The following is a 26,273-nucleotide window of genomic DNA, read 5'->3' as shown; positions in this document are numbered from 1 at the left end:
AGGCGATCCACGCTCTCCACGGCAAACGAAAGCGAGGCCCTTCTCTCCCATCACATCCCCACCAACTCGGGTGCGGATCTCACAAAACGAAAAAGAAACATAAAACGACTGCTCGCGCACGCCACGCACAGACTATCGCTCGCTTGCTCTCTCTCTTTTTCCTGTTTGTATGGAGGTATTTCTCTCCCTGCCAAACGTCTCTCTTCGTCGTCGTCGTCTCGTTGTCTTCCTCTCTCATTTTCTTTTTCTTAGGCCTTGCGTCTGTGCTCGTGGGGCGTGCTCGTTGGCGTTTGCCTACCCCTCCCCTGCGGAGCGACACTGGCAACTCCTCGCCCCTCCTCTTCTCCATCATTGTGCAGTCGTGCAGCTTATTCTCACCAGACTCATTTTCGTTTTGGTACGCCTTTATTATAATTTGTTGCCTCTCTCATCAGAGCCTTTTTGTGCTGCACTGGTTGTTGCCACATCTCCCGTACGGCTAATCCTTTCTCTCTATTTGTGGGCGTGCATGTGTGCGTGTCTCCAACTCCCCCCTGCTCTCCCTCGCCTCTTTCTTCTTTTTTTTTGTGTGCGTTTTGCCGTCGCCTTGTAGACGCCTCCGTTCCGATTTTGCGGTCGCACTGTTTTGGCCTTTTTTTGTGGTACTGTGCTTGTTTCCCTCTGTTGACTTAAAGCCACGTAGTCGTTGGCTGCACCGACGCGAATATAGAAAACACACCCACGCACACACGGAAACACGGACAGGCAGACAGACGCGTGCATCAATCAGCAAAGAAACACAGACGAATCAAAAAATTTTTAACCAAGTAAATGAGTGCCGTAGAGACATCGAGGTGAAATCATTTTGTATTGTCCTCTTTTCCTGTTTCTTCCTCTTTTTTTTTCCGCGCCGTCTTGTGTCGTAGCTCCGACCTACCATTGCTGCCGCCTCTCCGCCTCCCTTCCCTTTTCCTTGTGTGTGCATCGGATCGTTTTTCTTTTCCGGTTTCTTTTTGTTCCTGTTACTGGCCAGATCGCCCCTCTTTTCTTTCTTTTCCACGCACCGTGACGCGTTTCGCTTCGTATCTTGCTCGTTCTGCGTTTTTCTGTCCTCCCTCCTCTCCCCCTTTTTTCGCAGAGGTGACCGTGAACGTGAAACTGTTTATCTTCCCTCAACTCTGTTGTGCCGGCCCTCTGCATCTTCGGTTCTCTCCTTCTTATCCCGCGTCGATCTCTTCTTTTTCAGATATTTCCCACGAGGCAAAAACACATTTTCGCTCTGGCGCAGTTGTCTGGCTCTATCGCTCTCTTTTCTCGTTGGCCCCCCTCCCTCCCTCCCCACCCCCGAGCCCCCTCTTCGCGCGCTGCGGAGCTTTCTCAGCTGATTTGAAGGTCTGCGCTGGTGCGTGTCTCTGCGTACATCTTCACTTCTCCCCTTTTTAGTCTTTGTTCAACTGCTGAGCTGAGCGTTCTTTGCGTTTTCTCTAGGTTGAGAATGAGCTCGGCTGGACGCCATACCCGCATCAGTGGCCACAGGGGTCACAAGCACTCCCGCGCCGCCGGAAACGGAGCCGGCATGGAGTCGTCTGCTCACTTCGACCCGCACTGCAGCGAGGACTTTAATGATTTAAGCCTGCTGCCGCTGTGCATGCAGATTTCGCACATGCGGTTTGATGATCCGTCCTCGTCAGAGACGTCCATCAGTGCTGGTCGCGGTTCGGACTTTCCACACGCCCCTGGTGCCGCAACATCTCTCACCTCTTTCAACACCGACAAAAACCAACCGAAACAACCGCTGCAGATGCTGCCAACGCTGTCGTTTCAGAATGTGCACAATGCCAGTGCCGGTGCAGCTGATACCTCACCAACGGACCATGCAAATGACCACAAAGACTGTCTCCAGCGCAAGGAAAAGCCAGAGTGTTCGCAGCAGGACTGTCACGCTAGCGGAGATATTCGCTCGCCGCCGTGGTCAACGATGAACTACCCTCTGAGCAGTGTTGGCAGTCACAACGCCGCGCTAGCACCCTCGTCATCGTCTCTGACAGCCTCGTGCTTTAGCGTCGGTCCCAACGGCGTCAGCGGAGGGTATTCTGATTTTACGGGAGGCGTTTCCGGGGCTGCGGGGTGCGGCGACGGCGCCTTGGCAGCGGCAGCGGTGTGGCCCGACTGCGGCGGTGGCGGAAGTGCGAGTTCGCCGCTGCAACGGGCACATCCCAGCAGCAATGTGGGAACTGCGAGCACTGGCGATGACGGTGGCGGCAACGTCGCGATCGCGGATGGGAATGGGTACGCCATGCTGCAGCCGCAGCTTATGCAGATGCTCCTCCAGCAGCAGCAGGGCACTGCACCACCAAATACCTTCATGCCGTCCAGCTCTCCGAGGACAAACACACTGAGAGGGCTGAGGGAGTCGTCTACCGCTGGCAGTGCTCCGACGATGCCCGCCATCAGCGCCTGCCTGATGCAGCTGATGAGCGGAAACGGAGGCAACGAGGCTGAGCAGACGACTCCTAATGCTCCACTGCAGCAGCTATTCGTTCTTAACCCACTGCCACCGCCCTCGCCGTCTACTGAGCCGGCGCCACGAGCGCCTCAGAGCAACAGCATCATCGACGCAGATAGTGTACCGACAGTGCTGTCGCTCGGCAACCCCGGCACCCGCATCTTTTACGCCGATGCCCAGATACGAGGCAACACCACGGCCAAGTGCTTGGCGAGTACAAGGGCCAGAGGCTGCGGTAGCAACAACCCACCAGCAGCGCCGCCCGGATCGCTGGGCCAGACAAGCCTTCACCCCAACCACTTTGGCTCATCGCCAACCCCGGCAGCGTCTAGGAAGGATTCGGATGGAGGAGCACACATAAACACGCTTGTCCCGGCGGCTTTGCTGACCGCCATGAATCCGCTGCACCACGCCTTTTCTCCACCGTCTCCCTCTAGCGCGGCGACTCTGCCGATGCTGTCGACTGGCATGTACTCTCCTTTCACGGGTGCCGTGCCGCACTGTCAGGCCGGCTTCCCTCCGCCACCACCGCCGACGGCTGCGCAGTCACAGCCGCCTCTTAAGCCAACGAATCGTGCCGGCAATCGGCATGGAAGCCGAGGACACGGCACAGCGCCGGCCACCGGGAACCACAACACCTCCGCTGGCGGCAACGGCCGCAACCGTAGCCGGCGTCAGCAGGTAGGCGAGGACGGCCATGCGAGCAGCCGGAAAGGCGCTGCCGCTCACGCCGCGGGCGATGCACACGCCGAGCCCAAGAATGGAGCAAACTTCGTCGTTGGTGCGTGGTACGAGGGCGTCGTAAAGCGCTACAATCCGCTACGCGGCTTTGGCTTCTTAACTTGCACGCACCAGCTGCACCTCGACCTCCACGCCTGCGAGCGTGCCTGCACTCGCCACGCGGATGCGGTGCACGAGAAGCAGCAACAGCGCGACCTGGAGAAAGCCGCGGCTGCCGCCACGTCCGGCACGAGCGCAACGTTGCAGTCCGTCAACGAGGGCGAACGGGAGCAAGCCGAGCAGCAGCTACGGTCGCTCTCGAGCAAGAGCGTGTCGCCCGCAGACGACACAGGCGCGGCGCCACTTTTGGCTTCGATGGGCTCCGTCAAGGAGAGCAACATCTGCTTACCGCAAAACTCGGTGGCCACCGAGGCCCACCGCGAGGGCGACACCGACGCAGCGGCGCCTGCTGCAACTACAGACACAACGAACGCGGAGGTCGCTGACGCTGCTGATGCCACTCTCTCGCCCGCCACTGCCATGACGTCGACTGGTAAGGCTCACGGCACCGTCGTGTACAGCACGATGCAGTGGTACCTCCACATGGTGGGAGCGGCGGGTAAGCAAACCTTTGCTCAGGGCGCTGTCGCTGCACGGGAAGCCGAAGACGACGCCGATGAAGGCAAACACAGCTATCGTGCATCGTTTGAGGATTTTGGCAAGCTTGAGCGCGAGCCAGCGCAGCTGGGCGACATCTTCGTGCATCACTCCTGTATTTCCATGGATGGCTTCCGCGTCTTTGTGCAGGGCACAGCGGTGCGCTTCAGTGTGGCCGTGTTGATGGACACGGTGCAGGCGGTCGACGTCATCCCACTTGGTCCCGAGTGGGAGAAGCCGCTGTCGCCGGAAGCGCTCGCACAGCCGCCTCTGTACAAGGTCACTCCTACCGCAGCCACTGTGCTTCGCTACCACCACCTGGATGAGCAGCGCGACGACGACACAGGCAAGAAGTCTGGCGGTGGGCCGCAGAGTCGCGTGGGCGGCATGTCTGTGCAGTGGACTGACATGGCTGTTATTCCCTCACCGGCCATTCCGAACTCTGTCGAGGGCCAGAGTGAGCTTCTCATCGTGCGTGTGCCGCCGAAGATGGGGCCGATTTCATCCCAGACAACTGTGACGTCGACGAGGAGTGGGGCGACACCCGGCCTAGCAGCGATGAAAAGCGCCTCGGCCACCATCACCGCTACCAGGGGCGGTGTCGACACCTCGCAGAGCACAAATGCGACGGAGTACGGGGGTGCAATGCCCAATACTGTTGGGGCAACTGGCGCTCAGGTGAGCGATGCAAGCACCAAGGAGCCGATGTGCACAGGTGCCCAGGAAGCCTTACGCGGTGGCCCGCAGTTGCTGGATGTTGTCCATCCAGACAGCATCGCCGCCACGTTTTTGGCCATGGACAGAGACGATCAGAGGGCGTTGCAGGGCAAGCCGGGCGCAGCCGCGATCACACCGGCCACTCCAGCGCCATCAAGGAAGTGCAACGCCTTCCGCGAGACGACGATGAAGGCGACGGAGCCGAGCGCGCCGGCCACAGAGGAGGTGGAAAGCCTGACGAACGGCACGTCCCTGGAGAATGCGCCCAAGAATCAGCTGAACCGGGACCCGAGCGCCTTTTCTGGCGGTTGGCTGACGAGTAGCAAAAACGATCTGACGAGCGGTCATGGCAACACCGGTGGCACCGGCACGCAGACGAGTGGGCGTGACTCACGCAGCGCCACGATGACGACTATGACCGCGACGAACCCGGCGCAGAGCAGCGACCACAACGCCGGCAGCCAAAGTCAGGCGCTGCCGAACAGCATCCATGATCTGAAGGACAGCCGCAGCCGCGGGAGTAGCACGATACCGACCGACATGTTTGGCGACTGCAAGGACCTTGTCTTGTCTGGCAACATGGATGAGCAGGCAATCTCTTCCTTTAACGGCTGTGGGGCTGGTCACAAGGCTGACAAGGACCACTGTGAGGGCAGCGAAAGGGCAGCAGGAGGCGCAGCGGCAGCAGCGGACGGTGGCAGCAATGTGGCAGTTTTGGCACATCCGAAAACTGCTGCTCGCAGCGCCGCCGCTGCAGCGCAGGGAGCTGCGCTTTTGCCGGCTAACGGTGACTTCTCTGAACCCCGCTCGCACGACGACGCGGAGTTATCCGAGGTGCTTGTGCGCTCGCACAGCGGCAGGGACAGCGACGAGGAGGAAAAGAATTCCATCATGACGTCGCCCTCGGGCAACACGATCCCAGAATCAAACCTCGGTCCAGCGCCTGACTGGACGGAGGTGTTCAACCTCAAGATAGCCAACGAGAGGGTGAAGGATATCATGAAGCATAAGACAGACTTCAAATTGCTTCCTCACCACAGCGTGAAAATCATCGCAGCGGTAGCGACACCGAACCAGATGAGTGGCGGCGGTTCCTGCTTTGATGCCGCTGCGCTTGTGCCGAAGGTGGTGCCGCTTTCCGCCGTTTGTGAGCTCGATAGCAGCTCTTCGCGCGGCGTGGAGGAAGATGAGGGCGCTGCAGAGGCCAGTGGCTGCCGAAGCGCACCTGGTAACTGCAGTAATCGCGGCGATCCAGTCGGTCGTGAGGCGAACCCTTCGTCGTCACAGCCGCCGATGCGTGGCGACGACAGTGGCCAGACTGGCACAACGCAGCTGACACAAGATAAGAGCAGCTGCAATGGCCATGAGGCTCGCCCGCGAACCGGCAAGCCCAAGAAGAGCAGCAGTGCCGAGGGCCAGCAGAAGCGGCTTAAGGACAAGACGGTGCCTGCATTCGTGATGGTGGACGTGGCCAACCTGCCCCCAAAGCTGGCAGCGCAGGTGCCGCGTGGTGTCACCATCATCGCGCTGCCCCGCGAGACCGTGAAAGACCTCAAGGTCAAGTCCATCTCCGTCCTGCGAGATGCGAGCAGTGATCCTGCGTCTCCCTGCCTTGCGGAGGCGCAGTCTGCCGTACCCGTTGCCGAGGGGCCTCGAACGTCTGGCAGTAAAGCATATGTGCCTTTTCACGGACCGGCGCAAGCAGCTGGAGGGCGGCACGCCTCTTCCTCATCGGCTGCACGTAGACCGGGTGGCAATGTGCCGGCGCATGGCCACGCGGAGAGCACCGACAGCGAATTCTACCGCAAGCTGGTAGTCTCCCTCGATAAGAAGACGACCTCGATCTGCAGCGCGCCCGCGCTGGGCGGTAGAAAATGCGGCGACTCATGCAGCCCAGAGAATGACAGAAATGTGTTTCCGTTTACCCTAGCGCCGCCGCAGAGCCAGCAGGTCTGTCAGCGCTTGCCGAGAACATCGATGGGGAGAAAACCCGACTCAATGAACAAAAGCAGCAGGGGCAGCATCAACACCTTCAAGACGAGCTCCCACTCGGTGCCGATGCCTCAGAGCCTCGTCAACGTCCTGTCTTCACCGTGGATCCAGGACAGCGCAGCGTCGTCGCAGTCGCTTCCATACCCAAAACAGCAGCAGCCACCGCAGCATCCGTTTGCGTTGCAACAGCAGCTCCAGCGCAGTACCCCCTCTGGCAGCCAACCGACCTCTATCCGTACTACCCTCGGCCATGCAAGCAATAACAGTCTTTCCCAGCAGCAGTGTGAACCTTCGAATCCCGTCTTCACGTCTACCAACAGCACGGCAGCCCTGCAGGCGGCGACTCGCATTGCGACTGGCTCGTATGCTGCACTCGACAGCAGCGGCCTCTACCTGAGCCCGTGTATAAGCGCCGGCGTCGGCATGGGTACTATCCGGCAGCCGGCCATGTGGGCCCCCAGCCATGCTCTGGCGCTTGCCCAGCCCGCCTGTGCGCCTCCACCGCCTCCCGTCTCTTCACCGCAAACCGCACCGAGCGGGACAGCCATGTCGGCCTCACCGCAGGCTTCATCTCGGTGGCACCCCTCCCAGGGAAACTGGCGACCCTCGTAGACGATTGGAGTGGATGCGTGTACGTACAATCGCGTCTTCGCGTTTGTGCTGCAGTAGCGCATTTTCGTTGCAGTTGGCGTTTCGCTGTTGACCGTTTGCCGCCCCTTTTCCTGTTTCCCTTCCCTGCCTTTTTGTTGTTGGTTGTCTTTTTCAAGCCTCGTCTTCGGCTTTCCTTTTCCTATCGCGTTTCCTGCGCGTCAGCAGAGCGGTTATGCCGTCTTGCCCTTTGTTTTCGGTATTGCCTGCTTGCGCTTGTTGCCTGTCGGTGCGGACGGTCGTTGTAGTTTTGTGCGGGCACAGTCTTCATGTGTGTGCGTGTGTGTATGCTTGGCTGTTGGGTTCCGATAATCTTCTTTTGCTTTCTTTGGTTCGGTGTTGCCAATCTCTTGTTGGTTCGTCTCTCTCTCTCTCTGTTCTGCAGATGCGGGAGCCCTCTCTGTCCCGCCTCTCCTTCGAATGCTTCTCGGTGTTTTCTCATCCTCGCATCTCAGCTCATGTGTTTTGCTTTGCCTTCTCGTTTGCGTTCTCCTCCTTTTTTTCCCCCTCGGAGGGTGTATTGCCCGGTCCTCCACCCTCCGTGGTGCTACGGAACATCATCGAAACGCATGTAGCTCTTCCGCACTTCAGCAGTCCTGTTTTTATCGTTTTGTATTCAAAGGCTTTTTTTTGTTTGCCTCGGCGTCTTGTTCTTTTTTCTACCTTCACGGCTTTCTGCCTCTGTGTTTTAACTGCCTTCTGCCAGCTTTCTCGAAGTCGACCGCGTACATATACATGCATATATATATATATGTCTACCTCTATATACACATAAATCTATAAAGGTTTCTATACAAGTATATATATATGTATGTTGCGGTTTTTGTCTTGGGGGAGTCTTCTGTCCCTCCCTCTCCTTTTCTTTTTTTTCTTCGTCATTCGGTGCCTCTCAATGACGTCCCCCTCATCTGTATACGCACATGCACGATATGCCCACCCGTTCACACGCGCTTCTCGGCAAAACGTGCACGACGATGCCGACCCGTGGGCTGACAGAAAGCAGAACGCAAACAAAGTAGTCATGCGGCTGCGGAGCGCATCTATATTCCGTACGTATGTGTACGGGTGGTGAGGCGGTGTGGTCCTGTCCTGGCACGCTCGTTGAATGAGGCGCTTTTTTCTTTGTTTCCTATTCACCGGCACTCCTGCGGATGCAGCTGTTGTCTCCCACTCATCTTTCTCTCTCCATTTTGCTTTTACGGTCCATTTTTGCCTTCTCCAGTGTACGTCTTTGACTCTCTCTCTTCGTTGTGCCGACACTTATGCGTTCTCTTTCTATTTAAGGTGGAGGTGCCTGACTGCGTGGCGTGTCTCCGCCCATCATCTCTCGTGTCTTCTCTTCTCGACCCTTGCGCTTCCCTTTCCGCTCACCTCCTCGGGTGCACGATCCGTCTTTGCGCTACAGGCAAGAAAGAGACCGCCAACATGACACAGAAACGAAAAAAATAAAAAAAAGGTGGCATTGACTGCATCGAGCAAACGCTGAGAAGACGCGAGCTCGCGAGCCATCAAACAGCGTACATGTGCAGTCGACAGAATTGCACGAAGTCGTTGCTTTTTTTTTCGTATTATTATTATTTGTTATTATTTTGGTTATTGTTTTGGTTATTGTTGTGGGTACCCGTCTGTTTTTCGTTTTGTCTTCACCGATTCATGGGAGGGGGTGCCAAACCTCTCTTCCTCTCCACATTTCCTCGTTCCCGGCCTCACCAGTGTTTCGTTTATTTTGCTTCCATCTTCACGCGGATTATTCCTTTCCTATGTGGAACGCTTTTTCTCTATCGCGTTTTTGTGTGTGCGTGTGTGTGCTGACCGTTTTCTCCGGCGCTCGGAATCTCCCTTCTAGACGCCGGCGTTGGTTTGCGATCGGCTGGTTGTCCTTGATCGCCGCCCGAATCGATTCCCCTCTTGCCTGTCGGAGCGGTGGTAGCTTTCTTTTCCCCGTGCGCCGCCTCTGATAGCGCGCTAGGGGGCCTGATCAAATTGAAGTCTGCGTGTGAGAGCTACATGCACCCACAGCACCCTGCGCGGGTCTCCGTTCATGAAGGCGATGCCATGCAAGAAAAGCTCACGTGATGCAATAAGAAGTCTTTCGTTCCGTAGACCCAGCGACGAAAGAAAGAAGAGAAACATGGCAACCGTTCCTCTTCCCCTGTTATTTCCTGTGCTCATGTGTGCAGCACCTCTGCACCGGTTGACCTTCATTCATGGGCACCTGGCACACAGGCGTGCACGCAAAGGAAAAGGAAACCGCACATCCGAACCCTTCTTTCTACAGGGTCAACTTTATCAAGCGACTCAGGAGCGAATACAGGCGTGCGCCCCACCACTTGTATACGTGGGGCGCACCAGGCAAGGAAAGGAACACGCTTGCCTGTCATTAAACAGGTGCCCGCTCTTTCCTCTTCTCTCTCTATATGAGGTGCCGTGTCTACACTTTTTTGTTTTACGACGTGTGATGATTTCTTTTTTTTTTTGTACAGTTTATTTTTATTTTCTGCTTTCCTTTTCTCCTTGAAGGCTTGTTTGTTGTTGCGCCTCGCTCCTTTATGTTGCCCTTCGCCGAGCGCGTCTCTCTGCAATGCTTGTGCTGCTGTATGTTTCCATCTCTGTTCCTCTTCCATCCACGCCCTTCCTCTTTTTTTTTTTCGGGAACCTTGCGCGGTTGGCCTGTGGTATGTGCGAGATGTTTATTTTTGTTTCCACTTGCGTTTTTTTTTGTATGCTCGGCTGCATATCTTATATGGGGCGTCTCCCCGTCCTCGCGCGATTCGTTTCGTTGACATATATGTTCTTTTTTTTTTTTCGGGACTTTGTGCGTACTTGTCACCGCTTGTGTGTGCGTCCCTCTTTTTTTTTTCGGCCGCGTGCACATTTTTTTGTCAGTGCTGAATCAACCCCCCTCCCACGCTACGCGTCTATGCACAGGTGCGCGAGCAGCACCACACAGAAACTTTTCAATGCAGGTAAGTGTAGTGCGGATGCGCGCACTTTACCTCCGAAAGGCGATCATGGGGAATGCGGTGGCGAGAGGGAGGCGAACGTGCTCAAAGGTGACGCGAAATTTCTTGAGTTTGAAGAAACGACGGCTTCCGCGGCGAGCCCTCTGCCCACAGGGCGTCTCTGCTGTGACGGTGGGGCCACATTCCGCCGCGGCATATTTTCTTTTGCCGCTTCGCCTGCTGCGCTTCCGTCTCTGTGCTCTCCCGACTCGATTCTGGTGCAGTCACTCACTGGTTCTCTTTTTGTATGATTGCGTGCTTCGCTGCTCACATGGTCACTTACGTCTGCGCCGCCCGCTCGCTCTCGCTCTCTCGTCGTCTCCCCATTTAACCAGAATGGACGTGTCTCTGTCTCCTTTTTTATATGTCTTTTCCTGTGTTCTCTGGTCATGTGTTCTTTTCCAGTGGCGTGCGCACACCCGGCCAACGGTGGAGAGGGAGCGGATGGCGTTCTTTATAGCGTCCTTGAACCGCCCTCCTCTCTCGCCTCTCCCTTTGCTTGCTTGTCTCCATCAATTCCTTTCCCTTGCTCACGTCAGCGCAGGCAGAGACGCAACGGAAAACACGCGCCGTGGGTGCATGGCAACCTCCATCCCCTTCTTATCTTGCGTCACTCTTGCTTTTCTTTTCTGGTTGAGCATCTCCTCGGGCACTCTTTTTTTTTTCTTCCTCCCCCTTTTTTATGCGCGTGTTTCAGGTATGAGTGAACTACTCGTGATGGCTCTCTCATGTTGTGCCCGGCGGGGCACACTTCTTTCTACGAAGTCGCTCCTTACGTTGATTCATGCAGGGCTCGTCGTCCCCATTCGCATCATGGAGCACTTTAGCACGGGTTTTGACTTTTCTCTACTTCGTCCGCATACATATATGTATCTATATATATATACATATGCATATACATGTATGTATACATATGCATATACATATACGTATACATATGCATATATATACATGTATGTATGTATATGTATGCATATGTATATATATATTATATTCTCTCTTGCTTTGCAACGCCTTGCTTGAGGTTACGACCGCGCTGCCTGCGCTCCCACGTTGTCTCGCCTCCTCCGATCGCTCTTCCCTTTTCAGGCTCGTTCACTACAGCAGCGAAGCGCTCATCTCTACGCATACGCACACGCCCCCGCCTTTCGCCTCTCTCTCTCTCCTTCTTTCTGTGCCTCGCTGTGGGCTCTCGTGCACATGTGAGTCTTTTTTTCCCCGTTTCTTAAATTATGCAAGGGCTGGGTGCCGTCGGTGGATGCTGCACCCTTTTCGCTATGCTTGATGACTTCCAGCTTACTGCCTTTTTTTGCTTGTGCGCTTTTACAGTCCCAGGGAAGGGTTCCGTGTGCGCAAGAGGGAGACTCTTGGTCTGTGCGCACACAGGCGACTCGGAGATGATACCTCAGAAAATCGGCGAGGCATGCAAGGCACCCACACCAGGTGGAGTGGATGAAGGAAAGCAAGATACGACGCGAAAAATGCGGCACGGACGCGAGCGCAAAGGGATTGAGGAAGAGGAAGAACTGCGTCATCTCACGTAGAGATGGACCTCTACGCGTGCATACGACGTTCCGTTCTCTTCTCCTCTTCCTTTTTCTTCGAACCGCTCCGAGAATGCCTTCAAAAAAAAACACGACTGTCTTTTCGTGTGTTCTTCATTCGTTGACAACTCTCTGTGCCTCACGGCGATTCCATCTCTCTCTCTTTTTTTACCTATGTGTTTTCTGCAATTCGTTGTTTTGTGGCCTGTTCTCCCGATTTCCCATTAAGGTAGGTGGGCACTTGCTTGCTTGCTTGTTTTTTTTTCATTTACATGTCATGGGTTAGTGGCTTTCGCATGCCTGTTATGTTATGGCTATGAGTTGTGAGTTGGTAATCTGGCCCCGCGTTGGGGTCTCGCGCTCTCGCTCTCACTCGCTCTGTGTGCGCGTGTGCTTGTGTGTGCTTGCGTGCTTGTATACAGACCGACGCGATAAAGGCACCGAAAACTGTCATGCAAGTGTAGAGGAAACCAAACAACAAAATAGAGAGAAGCGGCAGAGGCATGCAATGGCCTATGGGTGCATCACCATCGTCGTTCTCTTCTCTTTGGTGTTGGGGTTGCTTTTCGCTCACCTATTTTGTGGCGGACACGGAGTGCGCGCGGAAAAAAAAGTGAAGCAGAGAATCTCTAACAGTGATTTGTCATGTAAGGCGCAGATCGAGACTTCCTTCTCCCCCTCCCCTTTCTCCTTACTTTCTTTTTTCTTCGGCTGAGCGCGTTAGTTGACTCTGCGCTTTCCCGTCTGAGCGAGTAGGGGAGAGGGGGCCTGTGCTAGCCTAGTGCTTGGGTGCGTGCCGCTGCTGTCGGGCATTTTGTTTCGGTGCGCTCTCTAGGTCGACTCAAGAGACCTCTTTCCCTCTCCTCTCCAACGACCAAAAACAACCAAAACAATGCTTAACGAGACAAGGAAAAAGATGCGGGCAACCTTGAGGACTGTCTTTTCTTCTCGACTGCTGTACGTCTCGTGATTCCGCAGCCCCCCTCAACAACAGAAAAAGAAACAAGCAAGCAAACACTCGTGCCCCATCTCACGAGCGTTTTCATGCCGCTTCTTCTTGGCTTTGTTTTGCTCTTCCCTTCTTTGTTTGTTTTCTTTTCGATCCTGCCCTTTTCGTTTTCAAGAGACCCGTTGGTTGATGTTGTTGTGGGATATGTTTCGTGTCGCGCCGTTCGCGTGATTGGGTGTGGATTGGTTGGGGGGGGGGAGGAGGGCGCGATGTACGGCGAAGACACAACGACGGTGCGTCTCGTGAGAACTTTGAAGTGCGAAAAAAAAAAGAAAAGGAGGAGTGGATGGGTAAACGGCTACACCGTCAAGTAAAGAACAGCGCAGAAAATAGTGCGAGGCAAAGAAGGCGTGCTTGATGGGGGAGAGGTCAGAAAAAGAAAAACAAAGAATGAAAGCTCCGTAGATATCGGCTTTCTGTCGCTGTCTTTCACGTGAGCGACGCGGGCGTATGAGTGGCAAGGCGGAAGGGAAGTGGCCGACCGCTCGACTCGTGCGCTCATCCGAAAGTCTCCCTTGTCCCGATGTGCTTTCTGTCTCTCTCTTTATCCCTCTACGTTGTTTTCCATGCTCCTGGTTTTACCACCACAGCGTATCGGGCTGACCTGCGTCCTCTTCTTGTTTTCCGCACCATTTGCGTGTCTGTGTCTGTGAGCGTGATTCCGTTGGAGCGTGCTGTGCCTGCTTCCGACGGAGTCGTTCCTGCGACTGACCACTTCTTTGTATTCCGTTCTTGGCCCCCTTCTCTCTTTTGTTTCTTTCTGAACGGGCTTGATAGCTTATTCTACTTTCCCTTCTTTTTTTTCTATTGTTGGCGTGCAGAGGAAGGCATGCACGACAACGTCGATGAAGAGCCAAACAGCAAAGCCACTGACGAGAGCGACGAGGGATCGTCTCTTCTTCCCCTGCACAGGAAGACCGTGCGCGACGTCTCCGAGAACTGCTTTTCATGTCTCGTGGTCGGCTTTGTATCTTCTTTTTTTTTCCCTTTAGATTCTGTCATGGGTGCTCTGCACACACTATTCCGCCGTTTTGCCGTTGGCGCTCGACACGCTGTGGGCTGCTCTCTTCTTTGCGCCGCTCATGCATCACCGTCGTTGTTGGCACGTTCATTCCTCCTTTTCTCCAACGGCCTTCTGTTTTTTTTTTTTTTTGCATTTTGCTTTTCATTTTAAAGCTTCTTCTTTCCTTTTTCGTTGTCGTCAGCGCGCTCACATGCGCTGCCGAGGCGCGCGTCGATGTTACCGCGTGCTCGTATCCGCAACAACGAGCAACAAGTGAGCAGGAAAAAAAACAAAAGAAAACGTATGAGGCGAGCAGTGGCGCGCTAAGTGCAGCTCCGCGCTGTGTGTCACAGACATCAGCCTGCGAAGGCGATGCGGCCACTCGTGCGCCCTCCGCAGTAAGGCTTAGAGTGCCATGTGGAGCACACGGCGCTCATGGGCAGTTGTAAGCTCCGGCCCCAGTGGATGATGGCCTTTACTTCACAGCAGGATTGTCTCGTGATGTCAGCCCGTCAGGGCTGATGCCACCCTCGCAGTGACCTCCCCCGGCAGCAGTGAAGAGACGTCCTACGCTGCCCACTTCCTTTGATGAGCTCGAGCGACTCACTGACTCCTCTGCCTCTCTCGGTCTCTACGTCTATTGAAAATGGCGCCCACAGCGCTGCCTTCCCCTCTCGAACCGCACACTAGCGCAAGCAGCACGTCAGCACGCGGCGGCAGCAGACACGAGCCCTGCCTGGCTCACGCTTGACGTGTTTTCACTTACACTTTCTCCACCATCTTTTTGTCCCCTTTTCTGTGAGTAACATATGCTTCCAGGATCTGTACGTACGCCTGTACAACTTGTGATTTAAACCGCTTCTGTTATCCGGGTGCTGTTTGTGGAAGGCTGCCTCTTCTGCACGAGCAGGAGCGCCTCAAACTTTTGCGAGGCCATACTCCCCACTTTCCACAACGCCGATCGGGTTTCGAGCGGCAGCGCGCGCACGCAAGTGCCCCTCGGACAATCAATTCGCGTAAAAGCCCGGGCTATACGTTTTCATCCAAACAGAAGTTCGGCTGCTTGTGTACAGCCGGTGCTACTTGTGCGACTTTGCGGATCTCTCTCGAGCTTCCTTTTTTTTTTCTGTGGAGTCACCCGTAGACATACAGTCGTTGTCTTTAGTTTCTCCTTTTTTGCCCTTCGTCCCTCCTTCCTGTTGTGTTGTTGTTGCGTTGGCTGACAAGCGCGAGGTATCTGTACCCTGTCTCTCTTTCTCTCTCTGCTCTTTTTCTTTTTTTTTGTCTATCAGTTCGCTTCTCTGAGTGTCGGAGACCGTGACGTCGAGTGTTGCAGCACGTACGCGGACTCTATGTGTGCGCCTCTCTGCCAAGTGCTTGTCTTCTTGTGTTACCGATCTGCCGCGTCATAACCAGATTGCCCGTTTCGCTTCCCTCAAACGGCAGAGCAAAGAGAGCGCAGTGCTTTATATCCTCTTGCTCGTGCTGTTTCTGATCACCTGACGTGCTGTGCTTAGTGTGCCCCTCTCCCCCCTGCTGAGGGCCCCCTTCCCTCTTCCTCCTGACATCTTTCTCGCTGTCGCTGCCGTTATAGGCTTTGCCTCTTTCGCCTTGTGCTTCGCGTATCATCGTCTTCGCAGCTACAGCCGAGCAGCACGCACCTGACAGGGGCACCAAAACGACGCTCTTTCTCCCGCCTTTGAACGACTTGGAGCGGCGCAGGCGTTATTTTTCGTTTGCTCAGTGCCGCTGATTGTCGCCTTGCCTCTCCGCCCTTCTTGGTTTTTTTTTTTTCATGTGAGTTGTCGGCGGAGAACACGCGGACGACAAACTCAGAGAACCGCCATACTCGTATTGCAGAGCGAAGCGTAAACAGGGATATTTCGTGCTCCTCCTTTTTCTTTTCCTTTGGTGCTTCGGGCGCCTGCATATATCGGCCTGTTCGTTGTGATGTGTGCACCAGCGACCCGTTTTGTTTTTCTTCGTTCTACATTGCCGGTGACCTTGCCGCTCCTGCTTCTCTCATCTTCTACTGCGAGTGGCCAGCATCGCCCTCGCCGTCTCCTCTCGACAGGGAGCCTCCACCACTTGGGAGGCAGGAACAGCGGTAGGGGCCGCGCGTGTGCGTGGGTGTGTATCGCTGCACGTACGCCGCGAAATCATACCCACGCTCACAGAGAAGACAACTTTGTTTCGCACAAGCGCTGGCTTTCTGACCCGTGTGGCACACACGCACACAACCACACACACCTACCGAGGCTTTTCTTGTGGTTGCCGGCATCGTTTTCTCGTCAACTTCGTTTTGAGCGAGCCTGCTCTTGTTGCGCAAAGGGGGATTGACCTGATTTTGGGCAGAAAGGGAAGGAAGAGGGTGAGAGCTCGGCCTGCTTCTTTTTCATGAGAGCCGAGCGGGCTCGCTTCCTGCGCATACGCTTTCACAAAGTCCCGTCGAGTCTCCATCTCGAGTCTTCGGGGAGAGGGCTGTTCGAAGTGGTCGGAGGGGGAACACGGCAGAGTCGGTCTTCTTTCTCCTCCTCTTTCTGTGGGGCTCTGGAGCGTGAGGGGGAAGGCGCTTGCTCCGATCCTCAATCCCGTTTCTTTCCTCGATTCCGAACGTGTTGCCGCCTCTCTTGTTTTGTCCCTGTTGTGCCTACGGCCTGCCGTGTTCCTGACTCACTTTAGTGGCTGCTGCTGCTGCTTGATCACCACCCCCTCTCCGCCGCCGTCGCCGCACTTTCACAGCCGAGCGTGCGTCTTCGCCGCCCCTTTCTCTAGCGCGCGACTCCGTCTTGTCGTCTTGTCTTGCGGTGGTGCAAACGTGTGCACTCTGCTCGTGAGGGTGTGCTATCTGCAGACACGCGTGTATTTCGATCGCTCGCACGCCTTTCTGCGCCCTCGCTTCACAACACTCCTTAGCTGGGACCACATAATGAGTTCGGACATCGAGGCCAAGATTACGGAGGCCGGCAGCGCAGCTGTTGACACCTCTGCAGCTTCGTCGCCCGGAACAACAGGAGCTCATGGACCAGGAAGCGGGCACACTTCATTGTCGCTGCTTCGCACAGACGCCACACCGTCGTCTGCGACACTTTCTCCTTTAGTGGAAAACCCGAGCGACGCCACTCAAGCCGATGCAGTCTCTCTTTCTGGACGTAAACGGCGGCTCAGCTTCAAGGATAGGCAGCGCCAGCGCGCTGGTGCTAGCGGTAGCACTGACCTTGAGCTCAGAGCTATAAACAGTCGCCTGGCGCACTCTCCCATGAGCACCGCGTCTTCATCCTCACCCCTAACGTTAGACCTTTCTCCCGCTCGCGAGCGCCCTCTCCCGCATTCGGCCTTGAAGAGGACCACGGCAGCAGCATCCCCACCTCTTACTGCGTGCATATTTACAGAGATGGGGCCTTCTCACAGAGGTGGCCGCGCCGGTGCGCCCCGCGCACCAAGTCAGACGCCGATCGCCCTCGCCGGTCCGGATGCGCTCACGGCGACGGCGGCCGTGGAGGAAGGCCCTAGTGTGCCTGACTCCCTGGTGTTGCGCGCCACCTCGTCGAACTTCTCCTTCGCGAGCAAGCCGACTGGCTCACCACACGAGCACTCTGGAAGCCTCGCATCTGCGTCGCAACTACAGAGTCCGCTAAGCCTGCTCCCACAGGACACCGCCAGCGCAGCAGCGGCGCCTCCGCCGCATTTGCCCTCGTCCCTGATGTTGTGCACCCCTGCTAGCTCGACATCCGGCAATGCGGCCGCTCAGATAAACGCCGACGACACGAAGGCGCCTCTCCCGAAACTGCAGACACCGACCGCCATTGGTAGCGCCACGACCTCTCCAAATGGGTTTGGCAGCCGAACAACGCTGGAGGAGCTGCCCACACTGTCGCCCGTGTCGTCCACCTCGACAAGCTCGCCCAGGATGAGCTTCAAGGATCGGCAGCGGGCTGCCGTCGCTTCGCGGAAGCCCATCATCGCTGCCGGCGCCTCCGTTCTGGCGAGAAGCCCTCCACGAGCAGTTGTTGCAAGCTCAAGTTTTACTGCCCCGCCAGAGAGCAGCTTGGCTACCCCGTCCTCCTTGCCTGCAGTCAGCACCGCGCAATTCACACCGCAAAGCCCAGCGGCTGCATTGCGGGAGAGAGCCGCCTTCAGTGCGATGACGCCCGTGACGCAAGTGCCGAGCCCGCTGCCTGGTTATCCTTCCCTCAGCACGTCGCCTCCGTCACAGAAACTCGACCCGGTTGAGCAAGTGGACCCCACAGAACTGGTTTCTGCGGATAGAGATCGCAATACGAGCACTGAGGATACAAGCGAGTTGCCAGCGACCCGGCCACCTCCTCGACTGCCGCTCGCCAAGCTCACCACCACTGAGAGCGTGAGGCCGTTCCCTCTACCACCGGCTACTGTCCATCCTGCATTGGCCTCTCACCTGAAGAGGTGCACGTCGTCCGGGCCCTCGGCATCCGCCTCGACGAAGCCGCAGTTTCGTTTCTTTGCTCAGGGCTGCCAGGCAGAGAAAGAGGAGGACCAGAGCCCAGGTGCCACCTGTAGAGGACATTCTGGGCAACCGCGTTGGCTTCGGGACCGCAGCGGCAGCGCCGGCACAGCCTCCACCAACCCCGCCGACGCGGACGTGGGCGAGAAGAGTTACGTGGATGACGAGGAGGAGAGCCTGCTGGCCTGCACGCAGAACGAGGCGCGTCTGCATTTTTACGACCCTAGCATCGAGTCGACGCCAATGGAGTTTAACATGGCGAGTCCGTACGCGCGGTATAACATGAACTCTAGCGCGTCTGCCTCACGCGAAAGTGGCATCGCTGAGACAAGGAACTCGACAGAGCGCTCTGAAACCATGTGTGAAGGTCCGGGCTGGTCGCAGACGATGCCGAGCATGCTCACCGGCGAGTCGGGGCCGGATGTGGTGAAGGCTGCTTGTCTTTCAAAGCCTCTCCGGTGCTGTACGCGAGCACGTACAGAGAGCCTCGAGGCAGCCCCTCAGTCCACTGGTAGTAGCACGGCGTCGCGACTTGTTTGTGCTGAGGGGCCACAGACGTCGTCGTCGACTGACTCGCGACAGACGAACGTCAAATTTGAGCAGCACCACTACAGTGATAACGCATTTGGTACAGCGCCGTTACCGGCTGTTATTCGCAAGATGCGCGCGCGGGCCTCCGGCAGCATTGTAGGCCGATGGAGGCAGTATCAACATCCGCACACGTCGCAGCGGGACGCACATGTGACTCGCGGGCTTTCCTCAACACACTCCACGCTAGCACCCGCTCTTTCTGACAACTCCGTATCTTTGAGCAGCACGCAGCTGAGCTGCACGGCACTCCCACGCAGGCGTCATCGCAGCAAGATGTTGGCGCCGGACAGTGCCCTGATCGCCACCTCGAGCGCCGGTCGCCTGGGGGGCGCAGAGAGCAGCCACGTCTTCTCGCCCTCGTCTTTGGGACACCATCGGCGCAGTCACACGCTCGATGACTTTGCACTGATGGCGCTTGCGTCTGGAAACCGTGGCGGGGCGACGCCGAGCTCCGTTACACCGGAGCCGCTGTCGCCGTCCTCGCGGCCCACGGCGGCGTTGCGGTCGACCGTCAACGCGCGCTTCCCTCTGCTTCCGACTCACACAGCGGTGGCGGCTTCACAGGGTGTTTCCGCAGGCTTAGCCGACGTACGCAGCACCCGCGATGACCTGCCGATTCCGCTTGGCCCGATCCCAGCCGGCGCGCTTCTGCTGACGGAGACGTCAGGCGGGTCGTCGGCGTCGGGGTCCGCTGAGCAAAGTTTCAATGCCGGCGTTGTGTCGATCTTTTCCTCCGGTGCCTCTCCGCTGCCGGCAGTGCACCAGCAAGCGAGCCGCCACGCCAACTCGCTCGGCAAGGTCTCGTCGGCGTTGGCCTCGGCGCTGATCGCGCCTGCGCCGTCAGCCGAGGACCTCTCCGCGACAGCGCCAACGGTCAACGTTGACACCCCTGCCGGCTGCAGCTCCGTTGATGAGCTGAGCACTCACACCATGCGGCGGCGGTCGAGTGTGGTCGACCCTGGCGCCTGCTCTTCCACGGGCGGCGGCGCCGTTGCCGCCACGGCAAATGCGGACGACGCAGAAGACTCTGATGGAGACTATCAGCAGCGCACCGTCTATAGCTACTACGGCGGCGACAGCATCATGAGTGCAACCACGGCCGAGCTGCGAAAGCTGCGTCGCCGCAGCAATTACTCTAGTCTGCACTACGGCACCATGACGAGCTACTATCACAAGCGCAACGAGCAGCGACAGGGGGGCAGGGCAGCCTCGCAGCATGGTCGGCGCCGCAGTGGCGGTGGCCGGCGGCGTCGGCACCGCGCCGGCGCAGGGGTCGACGGCAAGGAGTCGACGGCTCTCTTTTCACAGGCAGCCGTCTTTGCGAGAGACAGTGCCAGCAGCAAGCCGGACAACGCCAACACCGACGACGACATCGAGACGGTGTGGGAGCAGAAAGGCAGCGACGAGGCCGCCGCTTCAAAGGAGGAAGAGGGCCGTATTCGAGAGGCAGCGGCAGGGCAGTGGCGCCACCACCGCGGAAATCGAGCGAAGGATGACGCGTTCGCTGCTGCTGCTGCGGCGGCGGCGGCGGCTGACGACGACGAAGATGCTGCACAGCGCCGCACGGTGGGTATGTGGACATCGGTTGAACACGTCTTCCTGCCTCGGTACGAGGTCGTGCCAGAGGCGGCGTCGTCGACGCCGCTCACCGTCCTTGCATCGCCGAAAAGCAACACGAACGCCAGCACCAGCGCTGTAACCAGCGACCCTGAAGCGAAACAGCGCCACGGCTCTTCGCTTGGGAGCATTCCCGACAAGAAGAAAAATGCGACGCCGAACTTGACACCGGCCAGTGACCAGCAACCGCCTCACCCACTGCCCCCTGCCGATGCAAGCCCCGTATCCATACCAGCCGGCTCGCCGTCCTTGGGAGCTGCCGGCAGCCACCTCATGACGCCGGCGCCCCTGACTCCAAAAGGCAGCCCCTCCACGTATCCGAGCGGCAACGCTGCCGGCTCGCGCCCGAGTGGCCTTGTTGTGCTGCCGGATGCCGACTTTAGCGTTGATGCGAGGGCGTCTGTGTCACTTTCGTGCAGTCAGTTCCGCCGCACTCCTGCGCAGGCCTCCGGCACGATGCGTCTCGAGCCACAGGATTTTACGTTTGGAACGGTGGCCGCCGAGTACAACATGGACCCGGCGGATGAGGAGGGGCTCCCGCAGGGTTCGTGTGATGCGAAGGTGGCGGCGCGACTCATCTTCGACGCCGCTGCCGGCGTTATGCTTATGGATCCGGAAGACGAGGTTGGCCGGTACGAGCGGCATGGGCACATGCCACAAGACGATCGAGGGAGTCTCACAGCGCCGCTGGAACACACGGAGGAAGGATCGGAAGCCAAGGGCGACCACGACGCATGCGATGATGAGGCCAACGATGGTGCGTGCCATTGCGATGCAGCCTTTATTGCAAAGGACTTCAAGGGACCGGACTGCAGCCGATACGATGCGAATGACCTCTACGATCACTGCAGCCGCTGCCATCGGCGGCCAGCCGCTTTTCTATGCTTGCACTGTCTTGAGGCGGTATGCCCGTCGCACGTCCGCCGCCACCACTTGCAGAACCCGAGCGTGTGCACGCTGTTTCTGAATCTTCTAGACATCATGAACAGCTTTGACCGCATCTTCTGGTGCGAGAAGTGCCAGCAATTCACGTGGAAGCACACCGAGGTCTACGACGCGTTGGTGGACCAGATCGCCTTCACACGCGGCACGTATCTGAAGCACCCCGCACGCGACATCCACTGCGTCGGCTACGAGGTGCGACTGAAGGACGTGACAGCATCGGCAGCGGTACGTCACGCTTCAGGGTCAGCGATCGGCGCCGAGGCCCACGCACGTGCGCATTCCATCGACAACGTGCTCCCCGCTGCGATTCTCAATCAGACACTGTCTGACTTGTGGATCCCTGCCGCTCTACAAAACGTCACCTCCTCGCCGGCCACGGAGGCATTCACGGCGTCGGAAATGCTGCCCGCATTTGCAAACACGCTGCAGCGGGCCTCCAACGCGTCTGCGCTGCCAAACGGAGGGGCACAGTTGTCGATGGGAATAGACGCCGGCGCCCTTGGTCTCTCCCCCAAATCCCCGCCCAGCGGCGGCGCGCTGGTGCGGCAGCGCCCGACCACTGTTGCGAGCAACTCCCTGTCACAACTCCCTGTGCGCTCGCCGATGCAGCAGTTCCTCAGCCGTGACCCGCTCGACTTCTCTGCCGGCAACACCGTTACCGTGGGAGAGCCGGTCACCAAGCTCTGCGCACTTGCCGCCAGCGTGCAAGGGTGGCGCACGACGCAGGAGGACGCCGAGGCGGTGTTCTTGGTCGACATCCCGGCCATCTCCGAGGAAGTGGTGAACCGCAAGGAGCTCCGGGAAGTGGCCGCCGCGGCAGCAGCAGCCGAGGCGGCAGCGAAGAAGCCGCTTGAGACTCTGGACCGCGGAGATACTCACCGACTCGACTCCTCGCTCTTGGTTCACGGCAGCTACGAACTCAGCGCCTCGTCTGCCTCCGAGAGCTCACCGGAGTTCAACTCGGCAGTACGCCCTAGTGACTCCGGGGCATACGAGAGGCCCAACACGGGTGATGAGGAAGCAGCAGCGACCGCCGCAGGAGCTGCGAAAGAAGAGGCGGAGGCGGTGCCGAAGGAGACGATGCCGATGGCGGTGTTCTGCATGTTTGACGGGCACGGTGGCGATGCAGTGGCGAAGCTGGCGGCCCGCCACTTCGAGGCGCACCTGCGGCGTGCGATCGAGGAAACGCGCCCCGATGACGTGCGTGCCCGCGCGCTCTTGTTCTTTCTCAAGGCAGAGACGGACTCGGCTGCTTCTGCGGGGGCGACAGCGCCGTGGCTGCCTCAATCCGTGTCGGCGGTCCCGGCGGGCGACGGCATTTTAAACTACGCTGCTCCGCTCGCTGACTCCCTGAACACCCCCGCAGGCCCCGCCGCGTCGAGCCCACCACCGTCTCTCGATGCCGCCTCCGGCCGTATGCCGCACTCCCACCTCTCCTCCCCCTTCCAGAGGCCGTCTGGAAGTGCGACCGTGTCGGTCCCTTTCGACCGCTTCTCCGCCAAGCGATCGGAGGCGAACGGCGACGAAACTGCTTCGCCTCCCAAGACCGCCGACGTCCCGTTTACCCTGGCCGATGAGCTGCGCAGCGTGTCTTTCGCCGGGTCCTTCTCCGTTCTTGTCCCTGTCACAGCTGAGTCGCTGCGCCTCCACGCTGCAGGCGCCACCCTCGGGATGGGAGATGCAGGTATGAAGGAGACGTCGCCTGCGTTCGAGGGCGCAACTGGGGCTGTGGGAGGCAAGAACCGGCACCCCGCCAGCACACAGGCGGACACCTCCTTGACCGCCAACAAACGCGTCAGCAACTCGCATTCCTCGAATCGAAACCGCAAGTCCGGGGTAACGCTGGATGCGTGGGAAGCAGTGGAGGAGCCGCTGCCAGACATGGTCTCTGTCGCGGCAGGCGTTGGATCCCCTCGCACCGGGGTGCTCCTGCCGAGGTCGATCGCTGCTGCAGAGGAACTGCGGCATGGGAGCGGCTTGAGCCACAACCCAAACCCGCCTGCCGGAAACGTTGCCATTTGCCCGTCCCCGGCGGCGGTGGTGTCGATCCCGGAGATGGAGATGCTCCGGCAGTACTTCGCCAGTATCATGGAGGATGCACTGATGTCTCTGGACGACTACCTGCGCTCGACTCCGGAGGGGGTGCGTGGGGACTACGACTGCGTGGGCTGCACGGCATGTGTGGTGGGCATCACCGCCAACTTCGTTCTCTGTGCGAACGTCGGCGATAGCGGTGCCGCCTTCTACACGAAGGACCGCATGAAGGTGATCAGCGTGAAGCACCGCGTGTCGGACGAGGCGGAGCAGGCCCGCATCCACGCCGCCGGCTACAACATTATTAGCGGTCGTATTGAGGGCATGTCTGCCGTGCCGCGTGCTCTGGGCGACTTCGACTTCAAGCAGTGCGGCGGTCGCGGGCCGCGCAAGCAGGCCGTCTCCGCCGTGCCGGACGTTACGATTATGCCGGTGCCAAGCGACACGGATCAGTGGGGCATCGTGCTTGCCTGCGATGGCGTATGGGACACGGCGACGCTGCACCAGGTTCATGTGGCGCTCACGAACACCGTCAACGACCTTGCCGTGTCTGGCTCAGCGATGGATGCTGTGCTGCGTGGTGCCGAACTCTATCAGAACCGCCTAAGAGGCCCATCCGTTGTTGCAGGGGGCTCACCGTGGAGCTCGTCCCCGGTATCGCCGCCGCGCGCAGGCGGTCCTTTGCACAGCAGTGAGGCACTCGGAAACAGCCGCAAGACCCCGTCGCCCACCAAGGGCGGGAGCTTTACCTCGAGGGCTGTCACAGAGGAGTCCATGATCAGGTATTACGATGACGACGACGACGATGGTGCTGCCCCGCGACTCTCTCAGGTAGATGCGATTCTTCTCACGGCCGCCGCCGGCGTGTTTGCGCAGTGTGTGGCGCCGGAGGACAACGACGAGGGCGTCGGCCTCGACAACTGCAGCCTCATCATTGTTGAGCGGCGTAACGTGCAGGAATGAAAAGGGCGTCGCACCCCGAGACCGTTGGTAGTGGTCGCTGCCGCTGCGAAAATGCTTACACAGACACATCTGCGGTTGTGGACGATATTACCATCGGAATGGCAGTGCCGCTCATGCACGCTCCCCCCTCCCCAAGGCGCTTCGTTGATTCTCCTTCACCGCATTGCCCCACCTCAGCCCACACACCCTTGTGCGAGCAGCGGCCACCTTCCTGCGCCCTCATTGGCGGTGTTGAATGCCTGTTCGCCTTTTTCGCCTTGATTTGCTTTTTACTTTTGTATGCCTTCGTGCTTCTCCCGAGATGGTCCGATGTCCGTGTTTGGATATGCTGTGTAGTGCGCCGGTCTCGTGTACTCAAGGCTGCTTCTCTGACGCTTTTCTTTTCGTATGTTTGTTTTGCGTGTGGTGAGTGCTCGAGAGCGTCTGCGTATGCCTGGTGGCTGAGTGTTGCACCCGACCAGGTAGTAGAGATGGGGGGGGGGAACATCTGCCCGTGTCTGTATGGGTGTGTTTGCTGCGCGAAGTCGATGATGCGCGCTACCAGGCAACAACAAAACACCAAACGACATTCACTCGAATGCAGAGTGCTGCACAGGCAGGTGCCCACCGCAATCATGCTGCTGGACGGGCTTTACCGTGACAATATAAGTGTTGGGCTCTCTTCGATGCACTCCCCGCGACAATGTCTTAGCGCCCATCGAGATGCACGCGGTGCACACGCCCTCCTCCTTCTCATCTCTTTCACACTGACCTCCTCCGCTGTAACACCTCTTTTTCCACACCGCTGCTGGCACATTCGGTGCTGCGTCCGCCATCCCTCTCGCAGCTGCCCATGATATGTGGGACTGAAGTCAACGTCCTCTCGTTTCGTTCTTCGTAGCGGGTGAACGCGTGCTTTCAAGCAGCGCTGCGCTCGAAGTCAAGCAACACATCACACACACACACACACACCACTCCCCACGGTCAGAAAAAGAAAAGAAGGGGAGCAGAGCCGACTTCCCCGATCACCTGCTCGTGAATCCACAGCTGCTTCATACACCCAACCCTTCAGGAGGGAGGGGGCGGCGAGAGGCGGCAAGCGCCACAAGGGGTGCAGCTTGGGTCTACCCCTTTTTATTTGGCAACCCCTCGTCGTTTTCTATCGTCCACAGCGTCGGAAACGAGTGCATTCATACTACTCCCAGCTCAGAAGGGAGAGAGGGTGTGGCGCAGCACTTTCCCTTTCTCTTTTTTTTCATTTTTGTATTTGCTGCTGTTGCGTCTCTCCACATCTGTGTTGGGATCGATAACCTTTTCCTTTGCCTGCCCTCTTTTCGCGTGGTTTTACCGCTGTGCCCTTGGGCTTGACGTGCAGATCTGTGCACGCCTTTGTATGTATCGGGGTATATATATATATATTTGTGTGCGTGTGTTGTGTGTGCATCTGCTCAGAAGTTCGTGCTGCCTTTTTTTCTGTTGCAAACAAAACAAATTCACTTGGGTTGTTCTATATATATATATAGTTTATCTACAAAGTCTCCCGCTGACAGCCACGTGCTGGGGTTGGCGTCGTGTGTGGTGTTTAGACTAGACGCACCCACTGCCGGTGCCTTGTTCTCCCTCACTCTTTCTGTGTGTGTGCTGTCTGTGGACTCGATATCACGTTCTTCTTCCGCCTTTTTCGTGCCGTGCCCGCGCCTCTACTGTGCGTGTTTCATTCCTGGTGAGCTCTGTGTTTTCATTGGCTCCGACTCGGTGTGTGTGTGTGTGTGTGTGGGATCGTCATCGCGTGAGGGTCGATGCGCAAGCGGCTCGGGGGTGCACTGTCGATGTTTTCTTTCCGTTCGTGTTTGTGCTGAGAACTCCATTCTTTTTTTTGGCTGG

At 57.8% G+C, this 26,273-nt stretch overlaps 2 protein-coding genes across 2 annotated transcripts; both read left to right on the top strand.

Annotated features, from left to right (window-relative positions):
- Positions 1-1,474: 1,474 nt before the first annotated feature.
- On the top strand, positions 1,475-7,183 carry LDBPK_311350 (hypothetical protein, unknown function; the record flags this gene model as incomplete). Its single annotated transcript, XM_003863178.1, has 1 exon — positions 1,475-7,183. One exon carries the CDS (start codon positions 1,475-1,477, stop codon positions 7,181-7,183), a length of 5,709 nt encoding a protein of 1,902 aa, XP_003863226.1.
- A 9,523-nt stretch (positions 7,184-16,706) lies between these two features.
- On the top strand, positions 16,707-24,410 carry LDBPK_311340 (hypothetical protein, conserved; the record flags this gene model as incomplete). The annotated part of the gene is made up of 1 exon (XM_003863177.1): positions 16,707-24,410. The coding sequence occupies one exon, from the start codon at positions 16,707-16,709 to the stop codon at positions 24,408-24,410; it is 7,704 nt and encodes a 2,567-aa protein (XP_003863225.1).
- Between the last annotated feature and the right edge of the window lie 1,863 nt (positions 24,411-26,273).

The sequence above is a fragment of the Leishmania donovani genome, chromosome 31 (genome assembly GCF_000227135.1).
Source record: "Leishmania donovani BPK282A1 complete genome, chromosome 31".
NCBI lineage: Eukaryota > Euglenozoa > Kinetoplastea > Trypanosomatida > Trypanosomatidae > Leishmania > Leishmania donovani.
Note: the sequence above shows the minus strand (reverse complement) of the source record. Positions and strands in the feature narration are given on the sequence as shown.